Source organism: Drosophila albomicans, chromosome 2L (assembly GCF_009650485.2).
Source record: "Drosophila albomicans strain 15112-1751.03 chromosome 2L, ASM965048v2, whole genome shotgun sequence".
NCBI classification, from domain to species: domain Eukaryota; kingdom Metazoa; phylum Arthropoda; class Insecta; order Diptera; family Drosophilidae; genus Drosophila; species Drosophila albomicans.
This window is the reverse complement of record NC_047628.2, coordinates 14,712,494-14,734,779: the sequence shown is the minus strand read 5'-3', so window position 1 is coordinate 14,734,779 and position 22,286 is coordinate 14,712,494. Positions and strand designations below refer to the sequence as shown.

The 22,286-nt window shown below is 37.5% G+C and overlaps 4 protein-coding genes across 4 annotated transcripts; 2 read left to right on the top strand and 2 right to left on the bottom strand.

Annotated features, from left to right (window-relative positions):
• Nucleotides 1-1,217: 1,217 nt before the first annotated feature.
• LOC117565182 (mucin-5AC) lies at nucleotides 1,218-3,628 on the top strand. Its single transcript, XM_034244180.2, has one exon. The coding sequence runs from the start codon at nucleotides 1,742-1,744 to the stop codon at nucleotides 3,377-3,379; it is 1,638 nt and encodes a 545-aa protein (XP_034100071.2). The 5' UTR covers nucleotides 1,218-1,741; the 3' UTR covers nucleotides 3,380-3,628.
• A 2,331-nt stretch (nucleotides 3,629-5,959) lies between these two features.
• LOC117564470 (alanine and glycine-rich protein) lies at nucleotides 5,960-6,368 on the top strand. The gene has a single exon (XM_034243267.2). It carries the CDS (start codon nucleotides 5,979-5,981, stop codon nucleotides 6,261-6,263), a length of 285 nt encoding a protein of 94 aa, XP_034099158.1. The 5' UTR covers nucleotides 5,960-5,978; the 3' UTR covers nucleotides 6,264-6,368.
• Nucleotides 6,369-10,957: 4,589 nt separating this feature from the next.
• Nucleotides 10,958-11,536, bottom strand: LOC117564410 (circumsporozoite protein-like). The gene has a single exon (XM_034243142.2). The coding sequence runs from the start codon at nucleotides 11,513-11,515 to the stop codon at nucleotides 11,057-11,059; it is 459 nt and encodes a 152-aa protein (XP_034099033.2). The 5' UTR covers nucleotides 11,516-11,536; the 3' UTR covers nucleotides 10,958-11,056.
• Nucleotides 11,537-12,269: 733 nt separating this feature from the next.
• LOC117563885 (uncharacterized) lies at nucleotides 12,270-21,476 on the bottom strand. Its single transcript, XM_052002724.1, has 7 exons — nucleotides 21,171-21,476; nucleotides 20,083-20,408; nucleotides 18,670-18,830; nucleotides 16,294-16,683; nucleotides 16,196-16,263; nucleotides 14,251-14,685; nucleotides 12,270-13,099 (listed from the first exon to the last, which is right to left on the bottom strand). Exons 1-7 carry the CDS (start codon nucleotides 21,441-21,443, stop codon nucleotides 12,356-12,358), a joined length of 2,397 nt encoding a protein of 798 aa, XP_051858684.1. The 5' UTR covers nucleotides 21,444-21,476; the 3' UTR covers nucleotides 12,270-12,355.
• Nucleotides 21,477-22,286: the final 810 nt, after the last annotated feature.

The following is a 22,286-nucleotide window of genomic DNA, read 5'->3' as shown; positions in this document are numbered from 1 at the left end:
ATAAATAACTCTGGTCGACAATGCAAACCTAATTTGATATCTAAAGGTTGAGGAGTAAACAATTAAAAAATGAGAGTTGTAGGAATTTTTATTGACGCACTCCTTTTAACGACAATCGCTCTAGAATATTTCATTTTAAGTAGAAATACTTTCTGTTTTACACATTTCTTAAAAATTAATCATACTTCCAAGGTAATTTGTCTAACTAATTGCTTATTACACAGGAAATATGATTCAAGTTTTTCATGGCATAAACGTATACATTGTAGTTCTTATTTCATATGGATGTCTTTGTATGATTTATTAAAATAAATTAAATATGCAAATTTAATAATAATAAAATGCAATTGAAAACGAGATTTAAAGACTTACTATTAAACCCCATATAAAAACGCTCTTTTCTTTGCCTATTAAATCTTTTTCAATTTTTTTTCCATGAGTTCGAATAAAAATTAAATAAAGAATAACTACAAAAAACATATAAATACGCTTTTTGCTTTGTCTGTTAGCTCTTTTCAAAGAATTTTCCATGAATTTATATTATTCTCTTTTTTGTTTAGCGTTCTCATTTGCCATGTTTATTTATTAGACCTCTGGTTTGGCACAATAAAAATTGCTGTATTATTCTTCCACGTAATTGAAGTCAACGTTTTTTTTTGTTTACAAAGAATTTCAGGGCCTGCAACTCCACAAACTGTAAAGTAAGTCGCACCCTCTGAGTATGTCAATAATCACTGGGAATTGCACATAATAATCCCACAATCGAAACGCTTAAAAGTTACTTTGTAAAATTAAAATCTGATAAATGTGCTCAAAGCGCAGGCGATCAAATCAAATGGCAATCAACGCGAAAGACCGAAGCAAGAAAAAATGAGAGTGGAAAAGAGAAAGAAATACAAAATGTTGGATAACTGAAGACAATGGTTATCAAGAGTGGAGCCGGTTTGTAAGCGACAGGTAATCAATAGCAGGTGAGTACGTTGAAAGTGAAATTGAGTGACCGGGAAGAGCTATTAAAAGATGTTTTTGCTCGCCGCCAAACTGGGCCAAGTGTGCAAACTACAACAGCCGATAACTAAAAAACGATTGCAATTCATTCAAGTTCAGTTCCAGGTCCACTGGAAACGCAGTTGGCAACGCAGCTACAGCTAAATTACCAGAGTAACCAGAGCCAGACTCAGAGCCAGCAGACAGCAGACGGAGTCAGAGAGTCGAGTTGAGTTGGTCGGAGAGAGACAAGAGCCGGCTTCGCTAACCGTTTCAAAGCGTCGAGTGTGTGTGGTGCAAAAAAGTATGTGGGTTTTGGCGATTTATAAGCGCGCGTTGAAACTGCAAACGGTTTAGTTCCTCGCCGCAAACATAACTAGTCACAACGCAACGGCAGCCGGCCACAGATCAGATCAGAGCGGAAGCATTCGAGCCGAGGAATTTGTTAAGTCACTTTAACCAGTTCACCCCAAGTGAGAGAGACAAAGAGAGACAGAGACAGAGAGCAAAGCGAAACGGAGACAACTACGAGACACAGGAGCAAGTTTTCTCTTCGCGATCAAAGGCCATCGACGGGGGCAAAGTGAACGTGTGACTCGCGACTTGTTTGACGGTCTCTTATTATTATTATATTCGCTGTTAAATTATTCTTGTTGTTGTCGTTGCTCTTGTTTACTGTTGGCAACAGCACTCACGCACACACACGCACTCACATCGATTGTCACAGCCGTTGCCCTCGCATTCCAAAGCCAAAATGACGCGCATGCCAATGATCGCAGTGATCGCGTTGCTGCTGCTGCAAGTGACGACGTCGACGCTGGGTAAACCAACTGCAGCTTCACCTGCTGCTGCCGTGGAGGAGGAGACCACATCATTTGGTGAACTCGACGTCAGCACCGTTACCATGAAAATTGATTTAGATCTTATTCTAAGCACTGAGGATAATCAAAACCCATTCACGCATCTTCCCGAGAATGAATTTGCATCCACAGAGGAGCCGCTGCTCAAGTCGGTGTTGTTGCAGCTGGAGGCCAAGAATGCAACTGCAAACCTAATCGAGAGCACAACAACAACAACGACAACTAACTCTCCGGAAGCAGCCACAACAATTGCCATTGAAAGTGCCAAGAATGAATTGCATTCGCTTTACACCGAACACGATTTGGAGATGAGGGAGAATAAAGCCGAAGCTGCCATAGAAACCACAACATTCTTGCCTCAATTCGAGGTAACCGCAACACCTGAGAATAATTTGGCATTCTATGCCAAAACAAACAGCTACGAGTCCAACCTCGAAGATACCACAACCTATCTGCCAATGGATAATTACAAATACACCAGCGGACCACTTCCCGCCGATGCAGAGAAATACGGCACTGAAGTTGCGCCCGCAGAAGAAAACACATGGATTCCCAATTTTGACGGCATTCTTCACTCCACACAAGCTGATGATGGATTGGCCGAGACAACGCCAGCACCTGAGAACACGAATAACCAAACTGAAAGCAGCATCAGCAACAACGTGCCAATTGTTGCAACAACACCACAGCCCGTGGATATTGGAGATTTGCTGCGCATGATGAGCTCGGATGTGATCACTGACAAGATTATGCAGGAATCAACAACCGAGGAACCTAAGCTAGAGGCAACCACCAACAAGTTGGCTGAACAAACTGCTGAAACCACAATTGCACCACCGAAACAACAGTCATCGACGCTTGAAGCAATTGTTATGACAACATTTAGAGCGCCCGTTGACACCACAACCGTAGAAAGTAGCACTGCTAAAATAATTGAGGAATTCCCAGTGACCACAATTGAGCCACCAAAAGAGACAACAACACTTGGAGCAGCCGTGACGTCAACAGCATCTCCGGCTCCACAAACCACCAGCTCACCAGTAACCACAAGTGCGCCTGAAACCACGAATATTCCCGAAACCACAATTTCACCAGTAACCACCAGCATTCCAGAAATCATCAGCAGCACCACCAGCACACCTGAAACCACCAGCAGTACAGCGGAAACCACCAGCACACCCGACACCACCAGCAGCATCACAAGCACTCCCAAAACCACTAGCAGCCTCAGTCTCACCGAAGACATAGTAGAAACCACAATCGAACCACCCAAGCAGCAGTCTGTGCTTGCTGCTGTGTCAACAACAACGCCAGAGAGTGTGCCAGAGAGCAGTACAACTGAAGCCACCACAACAAGCAGCAGCACCACCACAACCACCACCACCACCACGACAGAACCCCCCACAACTACAACGACAGAGCCCATTCCTGTGGTGGTGACGCGTGAACCACGCGTTGAACGCATCTTTAATTCGGATGGTGTGGAAGTGCTCTATGGTTACTCATCGGTGGTGCGAACGAATGGCGTTTAAAGACGCAACCACAATGTAAATTACCAAAAACAAAAAATTATAATAATACCTTGTCAAGGTCAACTTGCCATACAGCATCTATTTTCGTAGCAAAACAGCGAAAGTTCGCAAAGGGTTTTCCAAATTCTAAACGAGCTGAATATTTAATAAATATTGTGATACATCGAAACGAAATGATATTGAAAACAAAACAAAACAAAAAATATAAAACAAACGAAAACTAAACCGAAACTTAAACGAAATATGAATAATATTGTGCAAAATATTGTGGGGCTAGAGAAACGATTTTATAATTTATAAATAAAACATGAATTACCGAATTACAATAAAGCATTTCGTGTTTGTTTTACAGTTTGCGTAAAATACATATACAAAAAAAAAGTCCAATGAAAAAAACACACAAATTGTTGATCCACAAATGGGTTTGGCGATCCATTTGCATTGGTATTTGTAAATGGCATAATATTGAACCACCTCATAGAGGGATCGTTACGGGGACGGAGAAGAAGCTGAAATGCGCTACCGATTCAACAGAGACTTAAGAGAAATAAACAAAAATAATAAAAACAAAACCAAAAATTGTGAATTCGTATTACTTCGAGGTGTGGCAACCAGTCGGTGGCACTTCATATAGTATGTAGTATAGTATTTATTTAAGATCTGCGCCTAACGCACTTAACGAAACTAACCAACTAGTTTATCGAATCACTATAAACCCCAACGAAACCAAGAAACTAGTTTCATAATTTACCAAAAACTTTGAATAGCAAAGAATTGCCAATTATTTATGATTCAAATTTCGTAACTCCGCAGAGACTTACAAAAGAATTTTTAAAAACTTAATGAACTGAACGAAAAATTTAATATCAAGAAACTAGTATGGAAACGACAATTTGACAATTTTAATAAAAATTCATAGTTCCTATTTCGTAACTCATTTATCATAAAAAATAATCTGAAAGAACTGTCAAAGACATAAGGAAATCTACCAGCTCGTTTCACAAACGTTTAAAAAGTCATAATAAAAAATAATTAGCAATAATGGACGAATTTCGATTTGGAAATTTTGCAATTTTTAAATAACATAACAGTCGAAAAATTATTTCTCGCGAAATGAGAGAAATGTTCATAACTCCTCATAAGCAATGAATCATTCGAAGATGTACAAGTCAGCTCGCTGTTGGCAAAATTGATCAGCTAACAGATACCCTAGACAAAGAGAAAAATATTTATATTTTAAAATATTTTGTATCTTTGACTTGCCTTAGTCATGACAATTGTAGGGTATCTAACCGTATTTCAAAGCGAAATGCAACAGCTAGACATTCAACCCACCAACTGCCCACCTGCGCTCAAAACCGGCATTAGCCAAAGACGTCGTCATACATTTTTGGGCTTTTATGTTCCGGCATGACGCTGAACGAACCGCAGAGACAGACAGACAGCAAGGGAGCCCGAGCAAGCGAGAGGTTGATAGAGCAAAAGAGAGACACGTGGAGGGTGAGTGGTCCATGAAAACGATCGAAGCCACCGATCTGGTTTGGCGACAACCGATTGCGGTTTATTCATTCATCGATATGTGTGTTGTTTGGCATACGAGCATGTCTGTGATTAAGTGGGTTTTCGATAGGGTTTTAGGTTTAGCAATGATTATCACGTTCCCATTCGAATCACTTGGTAATAAAATTAATGAAAAAAAAAAAAACAAAACTACAACAATTTACTTATTTCCATTTGAACTTGGCTGAGGCGCTAAGATGCATGTTGAATGCGGGCATTTATACTACTATTGAAAAGTGATTGAAGGCTGCCTCGATGCGGGTTTTTTTTCAGTTTTTATTGTTGCTCTACTAATCGCTGACTAACTGGACAATTGGCTGTCTCAGATGCATAACTGAGCAGTTAGTCATGTTATGCGAACCAGTTGAACTTGATGAGATATTTAGAATATTTCCAGTGCGTTTTATCGGCTTGAGTCGATAGAGAGCGAAAGAAAGAGAGATGAAGAAAAATAAATATACTCTTTATTAGATTAGTATGCTAATCTTATACACTAACTAAACCAAGTAGCGCAACAAATATGATAGATTATTTAATTGATCAAATTACAAAAACTTACTTAAGTTGTTAATACAATTATAAAATGTAACTTGAGCAGCTAACTCTCTGTTCTATGATTGTTTATTATAACATGTTACATTATTTATTTTAACACTTTAATAATATGGTATATTCACATATATTTCAGCAATGTGTTAACATTTACGAAGCGATTGTTCGAAAGCTTTCAATAGACAGCTTTTCAACAATATCAACAAACACCCAAAAGTCTGCTATGCCACAACATCATAATCCGAAGCTTTGTCATGTTATTAGCTTTCTTCTTTTCGCGTAGACCTGTTTGCAATTACGATCCGATACAAGTCTAATCGATGCAATCGTAATATTAGATATACTAAGATGAAATATTGATTTAAAAGTCCCCCTCATAAATATGTCAAAAACCTGTTGGACAATTGAGTGATCCACAAAGTTCTCATCTTGGTGATTGGTATAAAAGCAAGCTGCAATCATTCATTGAGTATCAATAACATTAGCGATGAAGTTCTTTGTGGTGTTCACTTTCCTGTTGCTCGCCTTAGCTGCCGTTCAGGCTGCTCCTCGTCCTGGCCGTGGCGGTGGCGGTGGTGGTGGAGCTACTGCAAACGCCTCGGCAGTCGCGAATGCAAGTGCTAGCGGACGTGGAAACGCTAACGCTGAGGCCAATGCAAGCGCTGTGGCTAACGCATCCGGTGGTGGTGGACATGGTGGACGTGGTGGTGGTCGTGGTGGTTTTTATAGGATTGTGCGACAAGTTCCAAATCCTGCATATCCTCCATACTAATCCTATTGATGTTGCCCAGCATCGAAGTGTTCGGAAGTGTTCCTTAACAAAATGCTAAATTTCCCTGGTTCAAAACTGTGAAATAAATACTTTTTTCGCAAAATGTTTAATTTACTTTTATTGAAAATCATTTTAAAATCTTAGAGTAGAATTACAGAGCAAATTCAGGTAAACCACTTCAAGCATTTAAAATGACTTCAACAAACATTCTGGAACTTTTTCATTATTAACAAACCGAAAATTCCATCAAAGTCATCTAAAAATGTGTTCTAATAAAAAAGTATATATTAATATTCCGACAATGGTTGTATAATTTTCAAATTAATCAAGAGTTTAAGTCTATTATTTTCACAATTTAATTGTGGAAAGCCTTATAGTTGAACATTATATTTCATTAACCAACTCTAACTATATAAAACAGGATTCACATTTATGTTGACCATAAAACTAAACAAATCTTGTTATGACGCCTCTTTCGGTTAACTTGTATTCAACAATGTCACCCACATTCAAATGAAAACCGACGTTTTTGATTTGCTACACTTGATAAAGACTTGTTTATAATTAGACACGCTATGCTAAACGCAGTTATCGCAAAAAACGTAGCACTCTTGCACTAATTTTTAATATTAGTTATAAAAGCTACACTCATAAACAACTCAAAAACCTGTCCTACAATTCACTGATCCGTTGAATTCTCAGCTAGGGGTTTTGGTATAAAAGCAAGCTGAAATCCCGCAGCTATCATCATTAACATCAACAATGAAGTTCTTCGTGCTATTTACTTTCCTGCTCTTCGCTCTGCTCGCCGTCCAGGCAGCTCCTCATGGTGGGGGCGGTAACTCCAACGCATCAGCAAGTTCCTCTGCAAACGCTTCTTCAAGTGGAGGCGGAAATGCCAATGCTAACGCCTCAGCAAGTGCAGTATCAAACGGACGCGGAAACGCCAATGCTGAAGCTAATGCCAGTGCTGTGGCCAACTCCCAAGGAGGCGACCGTCACCATGGATAATAAGATAACCGGCAACATCAATACGATTTCCAACTATGTCTCTCACAAAACTGATAAATAAAATAATTAAATTCGAAACAAAAATTATTTAAATTATGGCGGGATACAAACAAGAGGAAAGGGATAACGAATTAGAAGTCATCAACAAAACTATTTTACACGAAAAATATAAAGACTTGCATTATACTTCGGCAGTCAAGCCTTTTTCATGGGTTGATAAGTGAACTTAATTATCATGCCAAGTATATACACACAGTTAATCACGTTATACCATGTCTTTATTAATATTGTCTTAATCATATTGTATTTACCGGCAGACAACTTTCAATCATCATTTTCATATTCACATCATTGTGCAACACACATTTTGAATTATTCGTGTAACGTTCCTATAATTTTGTGCAAATATAATATAATATATTATGTGCCCGCCCTCGCATTTCCTAAACAATGGTATAGTCATTTTGAATAAAAAAATGAATTTATTAATAACAACAATAATACATAGTTCAGTTATCTATGCCAGAATGAATATTTGTATAATATTATACAATAAACGTTTTTCATCCAGCCAACCCGAAAGACTACTATGTCATTATATAATTTTACTTTACTCTTGAGACCTGTTACTGAAATGATATTGTAATGTTCAATATTATAACTTAATGTGTTAATACTAACAAAAAAAAAACCTTCTGTCATAAATAAAAATCCTGTTGCGCATTTTTATGAGTAGAACTTTCTTGAGAATAGGTATAAAAGCAAGCTGCACTTTTGCAGTGGTAGTCAAATAATAAAGATGAAGTTCTTTGAAGTTTTATTCACGTTTCTGTTCATCGCTTTGGTCGCTGTTCACGCAGCTTCTGGACTCGGCAGCAACGGCGTAAGATTGCCGGACGAAGATAGCCGAAGAAGGCATCTTCCCACTAACGACGATATTAAGAGGAGGGCAGGCTAACGGATAACGAAGAAAATAATTAAAAAACCAAAACATTTCTAACAGCGTTAATTGATACTTTTAAATTGTCTAAAAGTTATTCAATTGACTACTTTAAATAAGCAAACAAATAAATGCTTAAAAAAGAAAAAAAAAAATAAAAGTATGATCAAATAAATTTGTAGTTTTACTCTTTATGAAGAACATAGCTTCGGTTTAATTTCTAAACCGGATTTGATATCAACTCGAATTTTTTATGGATGTCATAACCATAATAACTAAATATGCATCTCAATATACTATACGTAATTTATAGGACAGTGATTAAAACTGTTTAACTGATGAGAAAACAAGTTTTGTCACTAAAATCTTTTGTTTACTTTACTTATTTTTCTGTTACTTTATGCTTATTAGTATCAAGATAAGACTAAAAACTACAAAATATAGAAAAATAAAACCGAATATTATTAAGAATATCTAGAAGTTGATATATCAAAAGAGGGCACGTCGTGTTATTGTCCTCCTCTGTCTCTTTTAAATTCAAAATTCGCAAATTAACATATCAACTTGAATAACATATTCGGTGAATAATTTACATCATGACGTCAAATATTTAAGTTTCGTGTTTAACCAGTGTTGGTTAAAGTTTCGATTATGAGAGAAATGCAAATCAATTTATGTATTAAAACTAAAATAAGCAAAGAAACCTTTTTTTTTAAATATGCGTATATTTTCTCAAGCATGATTTTAGTTTTTATTATAGACAACAGAAAGGAAAGTTTAAAGGCATCAGAAATTAAAACAAACTCAAAACCGCTAAACAAACAACACACAAAACAAAACATTTTTAGACTCGCATCGGTTTTGCGAATTTTAAATATACACTGGAAGTGTTTAAAACAAAAAAAGAAAGTGTAAACAAGATAAGTCAGGTATAACGGTATAAAATTTCAAGAAAAAATCCTTCTGATACAATTTGATATATATTTGCTTTCTACTTCATATAATATGAAATATATTAAAACCAATATATCACAATTAATACAAATAAATAAAATGTGCTTCTCTATATGCTAAACAATTTTCATCCAACCAACCAATTAGCTCCTTTACTTTTGCCCGTGAGGCCTGCTAATGAAAACATATTCATAAACGATCTAATCTATTCAATAATCACACTCAACGTATTAAGACTAACAAAACAAAAGCTGCTGTCATAAGTAACAAACCTGTTGCAGATTTCATGAGTAGAATCTTCTTGAGAATGGGTATAAAAGCAAGCTGCAGTTTTGAAGTTATAGTCAATAACCTTAAAGATGAAATTCTTTGTACTATTCACGTTCCTGATCATCGCTTTGATCGCTGTTCACGCAGATCCTGGACACGACAATAAGGCCGCAAGTGGGCCAGTAAGCGCCTCTGCAAACGGTCAAGGACACTCCAATACTTATAGCCATGTTAACGGTGGGCTCGGTGGGTTCGAAGGGCACGATGGGCTTGATGGACCCCATGAGCACCCAGGGCGCTTGAGCACACTTAAGGTGCTAGCAGGCTAAGGGATAACCAAGAAAACAACGACAAACATATATGTATATATGTATGTCTATAAATTTCTAAAATAGGGAATTAATATTTTTTAAATTGTTGAACCGAATTGAATAAAGTTATTTAAGTGAGTAAAAATACATAAAAAATAATAATTATCGCAACTTAAGTTGATAAAGTAATCCAGTTTTAGGGGCTTTTTTCCTTACCATCGAGCATTCAATGTCAAATTTAATTTAATTTTTGAAGAAATTTATCAAGCAAATGTTGCTAGACAGTGGTTTTCGATACAAGTGTGACCAGTCAGCCAGTTAAACTCTCATAAATATTATTTTTACGGTAGCACTAAAGCAAAACAATACAAAATAAATATAGAAAAGAAAAATAGAGAAGAAGTTTGCAAATCTTGAACAACAGCTGCTGAATTTGAAAGCCGGTTTATATCAAAATTAACCGATTAGATTTGTTTAAGCAATTTGCATAATTAGCAGGGGGTATATCATATTAGTAAACAATAGGCCTGTTTAACATCAAAATAAACATTTGGGGAGTTAAATAAGATTTTAATAACAAACATGCGCAACTTTTGGGATAAGATAAATATTAGAATATGAGTTGGCAAGGTTACAGTTATGTTATTTACATATTGCATTACCACAGTTGTTGAAAACTGTGATAAGGATAAAATAAAAATGTTTAAATTTGCAAACTTTGCAACATTATTCAAAGAATGGTCAATTTTTAATTTAAATAGCAATTTAATCTTGACTTACGAGTTAATGGTATCAATTTTAAATTCAATTAGATTGTTTAAATGATGATCATAAAATTTATACTTCAAAAAAAAACCTGCTGCAAATTGAATTTAATTTATACTTTATTTAGAGATTGCGGAAAATAACTGACTAGGTTGATATTATAATTAAATTGGTTTCATATTAAACTTCTGTATTATACGTTATTAAATTTATTAATGTTGTAGAAACTTCCAGCCGTGAAAGTCCCCTAGTCAGAGATCCGTTTTGTTTGAAGACACTCAGATGCCAAAAGAGTTGGCTGAAAGAATTCACACCTCATTGATAATCAATGTTTATTTCACAAACATATACCAAAAACTTTATTTTAGAAATGAACTAGTGACGAATAAAGTAAACCCCAAATATCTAAATCTTTTTATGAACTTGAATAAAGAAACTAAATTTACTATTTAAAATCGATATGTATTTTTATTTTTTAGCAAAAGTATATTTAGAGAATAAATTATGAAAGACTAAATCACATAGTTAGTACTTCTCGGTGCTTATTTGCCAGCTGTGGCAACGGCAGATGCGCTGGACGAGGCTGAAGCGGAGCCTCCTCGGTTACCATTGGCGATGGCACTGGAAGAAGCATTGGCATTCGCATTGCCGCCACCTCCGATGCGGCCACCACCATTGGACTGAGCAACTGCCTGAGAGTTGGCATTGGCATTGGTAGCACCACCTCGACCTCCGGTTCCGTTAGCAACGGCTGAAGAATTGGCGTTAGCATTGGCATCACCACCATCCGCTCCTGGTCCGCCTCTGTTGCCGTTTCCGCTAGCATTGCCAAAGCTGCCTGGACCACCGAAGTTGCCACGATTGCCACCTGAAGCACCACCCTGAGCAGTGGCAGCGGCATTGGCATTGGCATTGGCAGTGGAACCCTCACCATGACCACCGCCATGGGGAGCAGCTGCGACGACAGCCAGGAGAATGCTGAGCACCACAAAGATCTTCATAATGTTGAATGTTCAAACTCTTTCAAGATACTTGATGAACTCTGCTAAGGGTTTCGGCTTTTATAGCACCCGAAAACCAAGAAGACGCCACCAATTAGCATACGTAGAGGCAAAAATCCGATATGAGGATAAACATTTGCAAATTAAATTATGACTAGAGCATTAGGGCGCCGATTTTGAACCCGGACAGTTAAATACGATCTTATAGTATGTTATTATGTATGCTGACATACATAAATATTATAAATCTGCGAATCTTGAAGAGGCAAATATCGAACTGAATTCAAAGTGCTAAATTTCTCTCGAACCGGTTTATAGACTACTTACATATTAATATGGATATTTACGATATCTAATTTATTCTTTACTGAATACTCTGTAGCTTCTTAAAATCTGTGGCACACTGTCGAAATTTGACTAGTTATTTTCCACACTTAAATAAATCTTTTTAAAGTGTATAGAGACGAACTCATTTAAAAGTAAATTGTACAACATTATACAATATTGTTAAACATAAATTTCATTATTCATTAGTTTATCGTCGGATGGAAACTTTTGGAAACAAGAAATGACAGGTTTTTTAAAGTCGAATACTTATCTGTTCACAAAGATAAAGATTCGAGAGAATGGGTCAACGGCACAGGCTTACGTGATCAAGACGAACAAACTAATTAATGTGTAGAGTTATTAATCTTTGTTGTCTGCAACCAACATGCAAACATAATGGAAACACTTTAAATAAAATCCAGTTATTAATTGTAGAATTTTTTAATTTTTTAATAAATTAAGAACAGCTAAATTACTTGAAAGTGAGAAGTGATCAATGGACAATCAGTGAGTTTACTTTCCAGCCACAGCGGATGCATTGGATGTGGCTGAAGCAAGACCGCCATTGGATGAAGCGTTGGCCACAGAGGAAGCCTTAGCATCACCACCGAAACCACCAAAGCCACCGCCATTAGCCACAGCATTGGAGTCAGCATTGGCATTGGCACCACCGAATCCTGGACCGAATCCGTTACCCTCAGCATTTGCGACAGCATTGGCATCGGCATTCGCATTACCGCCACCAAATCCGGCACCGTTAGCATTAGCATTGGCATTAGCATTGGCATTCGCATTACCACCGCCATATCCGCCACCGTTGGCATTAGCATTGGCATTGGCATTTGCATTTGCGTTCGATTCACCGCCAAATCCGCCAAAACTACCTGGACCACCGGGACCTCCTTGGAATCCAGGACCACGTTGGTATCCGCCACCAAAACCGTTGAAACGATTTCCGCCGTAACCAAAAGAGGGGCCACCATATCCTCCGGGAGCACCGTATCCTCCACCACCGAATCCTCCGGGTCCGCCATAGCCTCCATTGAATCCTCCATATCCACCCTGGCCGCCAAATCCTCCATAACCACCTGGTCCACCAAATCCACGATTGCCGTAATTTTCGCCTTGAGCCTGGGCGTTGGCATTGGCATTGGCAGTGGATTCACGTCTGCTGCGTGGAGCGGCCGAGGCCACAGCGAGGATAACGCTGAGTACGATAAAGATCTTCATGATGCTACTTGTCCGAACTGGCTGAAGTCACGAAACACACTTAATGATCTGTGTTGAGAATCAACGTTTTTATAACACTAAACGGGAAGCAAACAAAATCAGACGAAAACCAGACGTAAACCAGACAACATCATTAGGCTAAAAGGTTTAACAAACCGAAGGTTTAATGCCCTTGTCACGCATTTATAGAACTTTTGAGACGACGTTTAACATTAATTTAATTCATTGACTTTATAATGTGCAACAAACTCTATGAAATGGTTGAAATACCTTTCGAAAGGGTATTAAATAATAAACGATTAAAGATGTCAATTAGCATAAACGCCGTGTTGTGTATGTATGTGTGAAACGCAGACAAAACATTTGCAGACTGAATTATGACAACATTAGGATTCTGATTATGAACACACAAACTAGTCAAGTCGGTGGGAATTGGGGAACTACGGAAAGTGTGTGCAAATCTTTGGGAGCAAACATGAGCTGGACTCATGTTGAATTTCTCTCAAACCGGTTATAAATTCTACTATTATTTACCTATATTATACTATATATGTATATATATGATGTTTCACAGCTCTCTTTCGATGCTAATTGCTGACTTTCAAAATGTAGTTTTTTCTTTTTCTAATAATAGAAGACTACACAAATTCTCAAAAACTGCAATCTAAAATCATAATGCAAAGATTTACACTTTATTATTATTCCCAAATGATTGGCAAATTTTAGATGGAATTCTAAGCCGTATTACTGGTTTTTCCTGTAAATTACCCAAAAGTTCGGGAACCTTAGAAAACCTTCAAAGTATGACAAGGCTCTTCCGTAGTTATATTCAAAGCGTTACATCACTTTTGCAAATCGGTTATTAATATATGCGATCGATTAATAGAGCGATAAAAACTCTAATCAACACGTATTAATAATGTAAAAAACTATAACCAAATAGAGGCAAAAGAGCCCAACTATAAAAATAATAATGTAATCAACAATTGGTTGTAGAAGTAAAAAGGCTCGATAGATACAAGTAATATCTAGGAACTCTATTAGTAATAAACCCATTATAAAATATAAGTAAAAAAATGTATCTTTTCTAATTTTAATTATGATTTTTATTGACATTCAATGATTATTGAAATAATTTATAAAGATGATGTTTTATTGTGAAGCTTATTTGCCGAAACCGTTTGAATTGGCATTTGCGTTGGCATTGGCGTTGGCGTTTCCACCACCGAAACCATTGCTATTGGCATTGGCAGATGCGGAGGCAGATGCGCTGGATGAACCACCGCCGCCGCCGCGGTTGAAACCTCCTTGTCCGCCAAATCCTCCTTGACCGCCAAATCCTCCTTGACCGCCACCGCCGAATCCACCAGGACCACCAGGACCGCCACCAAATCCTCCTTGTCCGCCAGGTCCGCCAAATCCACCAGGACCGCCAAATCCTCCTTGTCCTTGTCCGCCGAATCCAGCACCGGGACCACCACGATTGCCGCCGAATCCAGGACCACCGCCGAATCCACCTTGACCACCTCCTTGGGCATTAGCGGTAGAGGCAGCATTAGCGTTAGCGCCACCACCACCGAATTGAGGTGCCGCTGAGGCAACAGCCACAAGGACTGTGAGAGCAACAAACAGTTTCATTGTTAAGCTTTGAGTGGATTTCACAAACTTAAGCAATCATTTGCCCGGCGGCTGCTTTTATACAACTTAGCCCCAGGCCACATTTACCAAATCTCTACGATCAATAAGCTTGTGTAACAGAGACAGGAGATAAGTGTGAGAGATAGGCAGCGAGAGAAAGAGAGTGAGAATGAGTGTAGGTGAGGGAAAGAATGAGAAAAAAGATGATCATCGCTTTTTAGTGTGTTATTCAAAAACACAAACAATTCTAATGTTGTTATTAGTTTGTTTAACGTCGCAGACAGAAATTCAGACTCACCAACAACAACAACAACAATAGCAACACAACAACATCAACACAAACAAAACCACAACAACCACAAGCGATGCTAAATGCTCACACAAAGCAAATTAGTTGTATCAATTAGTTGATCCACAAACAAAACAACACACGCAACGCCCTATTCCCTCATCAATAAATGTTTGAACCGGTTTATTATAATTACGATCGTCATCATCGACATCTGCATTTATACCATGGCTTAGACGTGCCCCTTGCTCCCAACCATTTCACTCCTCGGTTTCGTTGTGCTCAAACCAATTAATTATTGATATCAAAGACACAAAAAAAAAAACAATTCTTAATCAGTATTCTCTTCATTTGATTTTCTTGCAAATTTTAATTATTCTTGAATCGTATGCATAAATAATTTGCAATGATAAACAGAGTCTGAGTCTTATAGAGTCTAATAACTTAAGGCAAATATAATATAATTCCATGACACATCGAAGAAACTTATTCACTGATCTGTATGATAACAACAATTCTACAACACTTTCCGACCAGACTTAAAGTAACTGAACATCTCAGTGTTAAGATCTCATTCGATACGTAAGTTCATTAGCATTTTAAATATTCAACTCGAAACACGAACCAAAACTATGATAGAAGACGCTTTAAAACACAGTATACTTTGTGGATTGCCGAAAAATACAATCGAATTTGAAACCAATCTAAAAAATATGCAGCATTTCAATTTACGGTTTGCGTATGAAAAAGGAATTCAGAATACGTTTCTCAAACCATTTCTACTAGCGCTAAACCAACCTTTTCTGTTCCAAAATCACCATTCACCATTCACCATTCACCATGCAAGATCAACTTTCAGAAACATAAAATTTAAATTGTTTATTGAGTATGGAGGAATTATTTGTTACAATTTTATTTACAAATAAATAGTTAAGCAAATTCTCAGGTTAACCAACAATTAATTAAAATTGTCCAATTAATAAGTTTATATTTAATTTAGGTTGAGACAGAAAGCATATACCATTTTATTAATAAATTTACTAAGTGTTCTTCTTCATACTATACGAATTGCAACTTTGCAAATTTTCTTTAAGAATTTTACAATACGCTCCCAATACGAGGTTTAAATGCGATGCTTAGCCGTAGAAAAAACCGTTTCCATTGAAATTTGGGATATTACTTCCTCATCCCCTGCCCCCTCCCCCGCTGGTAGAAGCTGAGGCAGATGCACTGGCTGAACTCGCACCGCCGCTATTTCCGCCACGATGCCCAAATCCGCCACCAGGTCCACCACCAAAACCGCCGCCTCCAGGCCCGAATCCGCCACCAAAACCGCCGCCTCCAGGCCCAAATCCGCCACCAAAACCGCCGCCTCCAGGCCCGAATCCGCCACCAAAACCGCCGCCTCCAGGCCCAAATCCGCCACCAAAACCGCCGCCTCCAGGCCCGAATCCGCCGCCAGTACCCACCCCCAGGACCACTAGAACCGCCGCTCTAGGACCGCCTCCAGGACTGCCACCAGGGACTCCACGATTGCCGTTAACTCCGCCACCAGGTCGACGACCGATTATTCCACCGCCCCCGGCTTGGGATGGAGCTCGAGCACCACTAGGGAATTGAGGTGCCGCTAAGGCAACAGCCACCAGGACTGTAAGAGCAACAAGTAATTTCATTGCTGACCCTTAAGTTCACTTCACTAATTTAACTAAATCCACTGCCCTGGCGGCTGCTTTTATACAACTCAGCTGCAAGCCCCATTTACACAATCTCTACGATCAGACAGCTTGAGTGACAGAGACAGGAGTACAAAAGCAGCAAGAGAGAGTGAAAAGAATGTAAGTGAAGAAAAAAATGAACGAAATAAGATCATCGCATTAGTCTGTTATTATTATTATTATTTTTTAAAACAAAACAATTCTTATTTCAATATTAATTCGTTTAACTTCAAAGACTGAATTTTACCAGCAACAACAATATGCACAGTAACCTTAACCAGAAAGAAGAACAAGTTTTGTTTACACAAAGCAAATTACATCTTAATTTAATATTAAATATACATATCAAAATACACATACATATATTTTGGGTTGTGTTATGGTACTACTTATACAGTGCTAGTACTAATTCAATATCTTTATAAATAGTAAAAATAAAAACAAAACAACTCTTGTAACATTATATTTTAGGGCTTTTATTATCTCATTTATTCTTTCTATTGATTTCTATTTCTATTTTATTCTGTCTATTGATTTAATATTAGTTTGTTTATCCCAATACACAAAATCCAACTACATAATACATATATGTGTTTTCAAATCAATTATTATTGTAATAGGTAACAACACTAATCAAAACCAATATATGTATACAATATGTGAATATATATATATATATATATATATATATATATATATATATATATATATATATATTTTTTTTTTTTTTTTCAAATAAATGAAATATTCACAGCTAAGATTGATTTTAGGAACTTGTTTTACGATAAAATATATAAATTCGTTAATTTTTTGGTTTTGCGTACGAATTTGTTAATTTTTGCAATTATCAGAACAGAAAACAAAACAGAAAGAAAATTCCAAAACCATTCTTAGCTCTAATTAAAGTACTTATCTAGAGATATAAAAATAACCTTTTCTTATTTTTAAAATTGTTTCAGTTTATGTTATTTTCAATGTAAAGAGTCTCGCACGGGATAAAATCCGTCATGGAATTACCCATATGCAAAGTACGCCGAACCAATCTAAAAACAAGTAAGAAAGCTACAGTCGAGTGTACTCGACTGTGAGATACCCGCTACCCATTTTGAATAAAAGAAATATATTTTGCGATATTTTCTCAAAATATACCAAATATACTGCAAAAATACTAAAAGTATACCAAATGGTATATTTGGTATATCGACATAGTACCGTATTCAAAATATACCATAGACGGCACAATATACCAGTTTGTCAGCCAAAGTAACTCAGACCCCTAGTAAGTAGGCGTTTTTGCCAATACAAAAGTATTTATTTAATAACTTTGACAATTTTTATCTGATCGCAACCAGAAATCATAACTACTATAGTAGTTATTACATATACCAAAATTCGGAACTCTAGCTTTAAAATTACGCTTGTTACTCGATTTTTTGATTTGCGGGGGCGGAAGTGGGCGTGGCAAAAATTTGAAACAAACTTGATCTGCGTGCAAACATAACAAATGCTGTCGAAAAAAAATTATAGCTCTATCTCAAATAGTCTCTGAGATCCAGTGTTTCATACGGACAGACGGACAGACACACAGACACACAGACGGACATGGCTATATCGTCTGGGCTGTTGACGCTGATCAAGAATATATATACTTTATAGGGTCGGAGATGCCTCCTTCTACCTGTTACATACATTTCCTGCCGGCACAAAGTTATAATACCCTTCTACCCTATGGGTAGCGGGTATAATGACCGTAGCAGCAGAAATCCTTTCAAAATACAGAAAGCGTGTAGCTACTGCATCATCTTTTAATTACTTACCAACTAAAAGTTCTTCTTCATACATACTATAATAAGTATTGCATATTTTGCTCAAGACTTTTATTGGCATTCAATGATTATTAATATAATTTTTAATATAATACCAAGCTGCAGCAGTCGAAGCTGCGCTGGCTAAACCTTGACCGCTGACCATGGGTAGTAGGCCAAGAATCCCACGATTAGGTCCTCCGAAGCTACCACCAAAACCACCTCCAAGACCACCGCCAAATCCAGGACGTCGGCCTAAAATTCCGCCACCGCCTTGAGCTTGAGCTGAGGCAACAGCCACCATTGTTGAGCTTTAAGTTGTCGAATCTTTATGAACTGAAATCTTATGGGACAGAGACAAAAGACGAGGAGATTGTCAGCAAGACAAAGTGAGATGAGTGTAGGTGAAAGATGATCATCACATGATATTATGCTTTTATGTTATTAAAACACAAACGATTCTAATTATACCCGCTACCCATAGGGTAGAAGGGTATTATAACTTTGTGCCGGCAGGAAATGTATGTAACAGGTAGAAGGAGGCATCTCCGACCCTATAAAGTATATATATTCTTGATCAGCGTCAACAGCCGAGACGATATAGCCATGTCCGTCTGTCTGTCTGTCCGTCTGTCCGTCTGTCCGTCTGTCCGTCCGTCCGTATGAACACCTAGATCTCAGAGACTATAAGAGATAGAGCTATAATTTTTTTCGACAGCATTTGTTATGTTTGCACGCAGATCAAGTTTGTTTCAAATTTTTGCCACGCCCACTTCCGCCCCCGCAAATCAAAAAAATCGAATAACAAGTGTAATTTTAAAGCTAGAGCTACGAATTTTGGTATATATAATAATTACTGTAATAGTTATGATTCCTGAAAATTGGGTTGCGTTCAGATAAAAATTGTGGATGTTATTAAAGAAATACTTTTGTATGGGCAAAAACGCCTACTTACTAGGGGTCTGAGTTGCTTTGGCCGACAATCTGGCACATTGTGCCGTTTATGGTATATTTTGAATGGTGTACTACATCGATATACCAAACATACCATTTGGTATATTTTTTAGTATTTTTTTTAGTATTTTCGGTATATTTTGAAAATGATACCGCAATATTTTGCCTTTATTAAAAATGGGTAGCGGGTATCTCACAGTCGAGCACACTCGACTGTAACTTTCTTACTTGTTTTGTATTATGTATGTTGGTGTTGTTTGATATCGTACTTTGTGGCTACTAAACGGAGTTCGATAATGAGGTCTTATAAAAAAAGTAATGTAATTCCACGTTACATTTGAATAACCCAACTGAAGAAACTACTTCATTAAGCTGAAAGACACAACTCAAAAACACTTTTAAACGAAACTTTGAGTAACCCAAACGTCAACCATAGACAGTTGTGCCTTGGTGTTAAAAAACTTACGAAACTTCCAGCCTTTTGAAATATTCAAGACAAAACATAGTATTAAAAGGCCGAAAAATATAATAACTCAACTGTGTGCAGCATTTAATTTCGCGGTTGTCGTATGAATACGGAATTTAGAATACACAGCTGATCTAAGGCTTTATCCAAAGAAACCATTTGAGCTAGCGGATGATCCAACATTTCCACCACCAAAGCCACCATTCACAGTGGCGCTGGAAGATGAGCTTGCACCGAATCCAGGTCCTCCACCGAATCCACCTCCAGGACCTCCGCCGAATCCACCTCCAGGACCTCCGCCAAATCCACCTCCAGAACCGCCACCGCCGAATCCAGCTCCACCTCCTCCTCCACCACCGAAGCCGCCAAAAGGTCTGCCATGTGGACGATGTGCACTGGCCGCCGCTTCAGCGGCAATTGCTAACAGAACAGCGAGAACGATAAACAGCTTCATAGCCTCGACGCGGCTTCACAAAACCTCACCAAACTGTCGATCGACGGCTGCTTTTATACAATCCATTCAAGGTTCCTCATAGATACATTGGTATATAAAAATATAAATATTATCATTACATTTTGGAGTTGAACCAAAAAAGGCAGCAATTGTATTAATTTTGATTCTAAGATTCAATTAGCAACAACAACACAAGCGGAGATTTAAATTAATGGTAAAAAAAAACTACAACGCAGCTTTTTGCGGTCTGCACCATACACGAAATTCTATCGGGATTTTCCAATGGATGGTACACTAAGAGAATATGAGAATAGTTTAGATAAAAATAAATACGATAGCCTAAATTTATTTACTGAATTCTGTAATCTAAAAAATTCACGGAGTTATAAATTTCAAATATTATTTTAATTACTTTGTAACTACTTATTAAATAGGGAAGCTCTGCACGTGCCCTAAACAACAGATAAAATCCGTCTGAGCAAACAAATTTAATGTTGTTGTTTTCATATATATGTCAAAATTAACGGGCGTTTTATGCAGCTCTCGTAGAATACGAATTCGTTACTCATGTTCAGTAGTAGACAAACCTGATATACATATAAACTTAAAGTCAATCAGCTCGACGAGCTCAATCTTTTGTTTAGAGAAAAAATAACGTTTGTTTTATGTTTTGTTGTTTTTATATATTTTTGTGGTTTTCAGACTTTTAATTTACAACTAATCTTATTGTATTTGTAATATGTTTTCGATGCTCCAGGCATCAGCTTAGATAGCTTAGCCGTAGAATCCACCTGGTCCGCCGAATCCGCCACCAAATCCTGGTCGTCCACCGAATCCACCAGGACCACCAAAACCACCGCCTCCGAATCCAGGGCCACCGCCGAATCCACCAGGTCCACCGAATCCTCCAGGGCCTCCACCAAAACCGCCGCCGCCAAAGCCAGGACCACCACCAAATCCACCAAATCCACCTGGTCCACCGAATCCGCCGAATTGTGGCATTGCCGATGCGGCAGCCACCAAAAGAGTAAGGACAATCAACAACTTCATATTGCTCGTAACGACGATCGATAAAATGTGTGTATGTTATGCACGCAAAGCAGTTTACAGATCAACTGATGGACCAAACCACAATATCCCAAGCTATTTATACAAAATATTTGGATGTCTGGCTGTAATAAATTGAATCCCCGAACCAAGTTCGGCAGCCGGTTTTCATTTGCTTTTATTTCTAAATATCAACTTCGGCTTTATCATGAAAGCATCATTATTAATTTATTAAAATAAAGCGTTCATCGGCTTTCGTCTGTCACTTAACCGAGAGAATGATAGACAGTTTTGTAGCTTCATTGTGGTTTCGCAAATCGAACCAAATTATCAAACTATGGCTAGACTTATACAATCCATTCCTGAACAAAATCCGCCTTGATTCATCATTTTGAAAGAGAAAGTGTGTATACGCAGGAAGGAGTAAAAAATTAAATATAATCATTGCATTTTAATGATGCACCAAAAAAAGAGAGAAATTGCCCAAATTCTGATTCTAAAATTCAATTAGCAAATAAAATACGAAACAGTGCAACGAATCAGTCTGTGGTCTGCACCCTACACTAAATTGTATTGGACTTAAATGAAGAATTTTTAATGGAGGAGTTACATTTATAATATAATTTTACATTACATATTATTCATGCGTATGGACAATTTATTAGGTGTAATTATTAAAATTATATTAAAAAAAAATTATATAAACTCTGTTGTCTAACGGCTTTTATTATCGATGTTAAAACTTCCCAGACACCGTTATTAATAAATTCTGAGATTAGGTGCTAATTCTTTATACTGATTATACTCATTCTAATTATTATCCTATATAATATCCATCTCATCTTA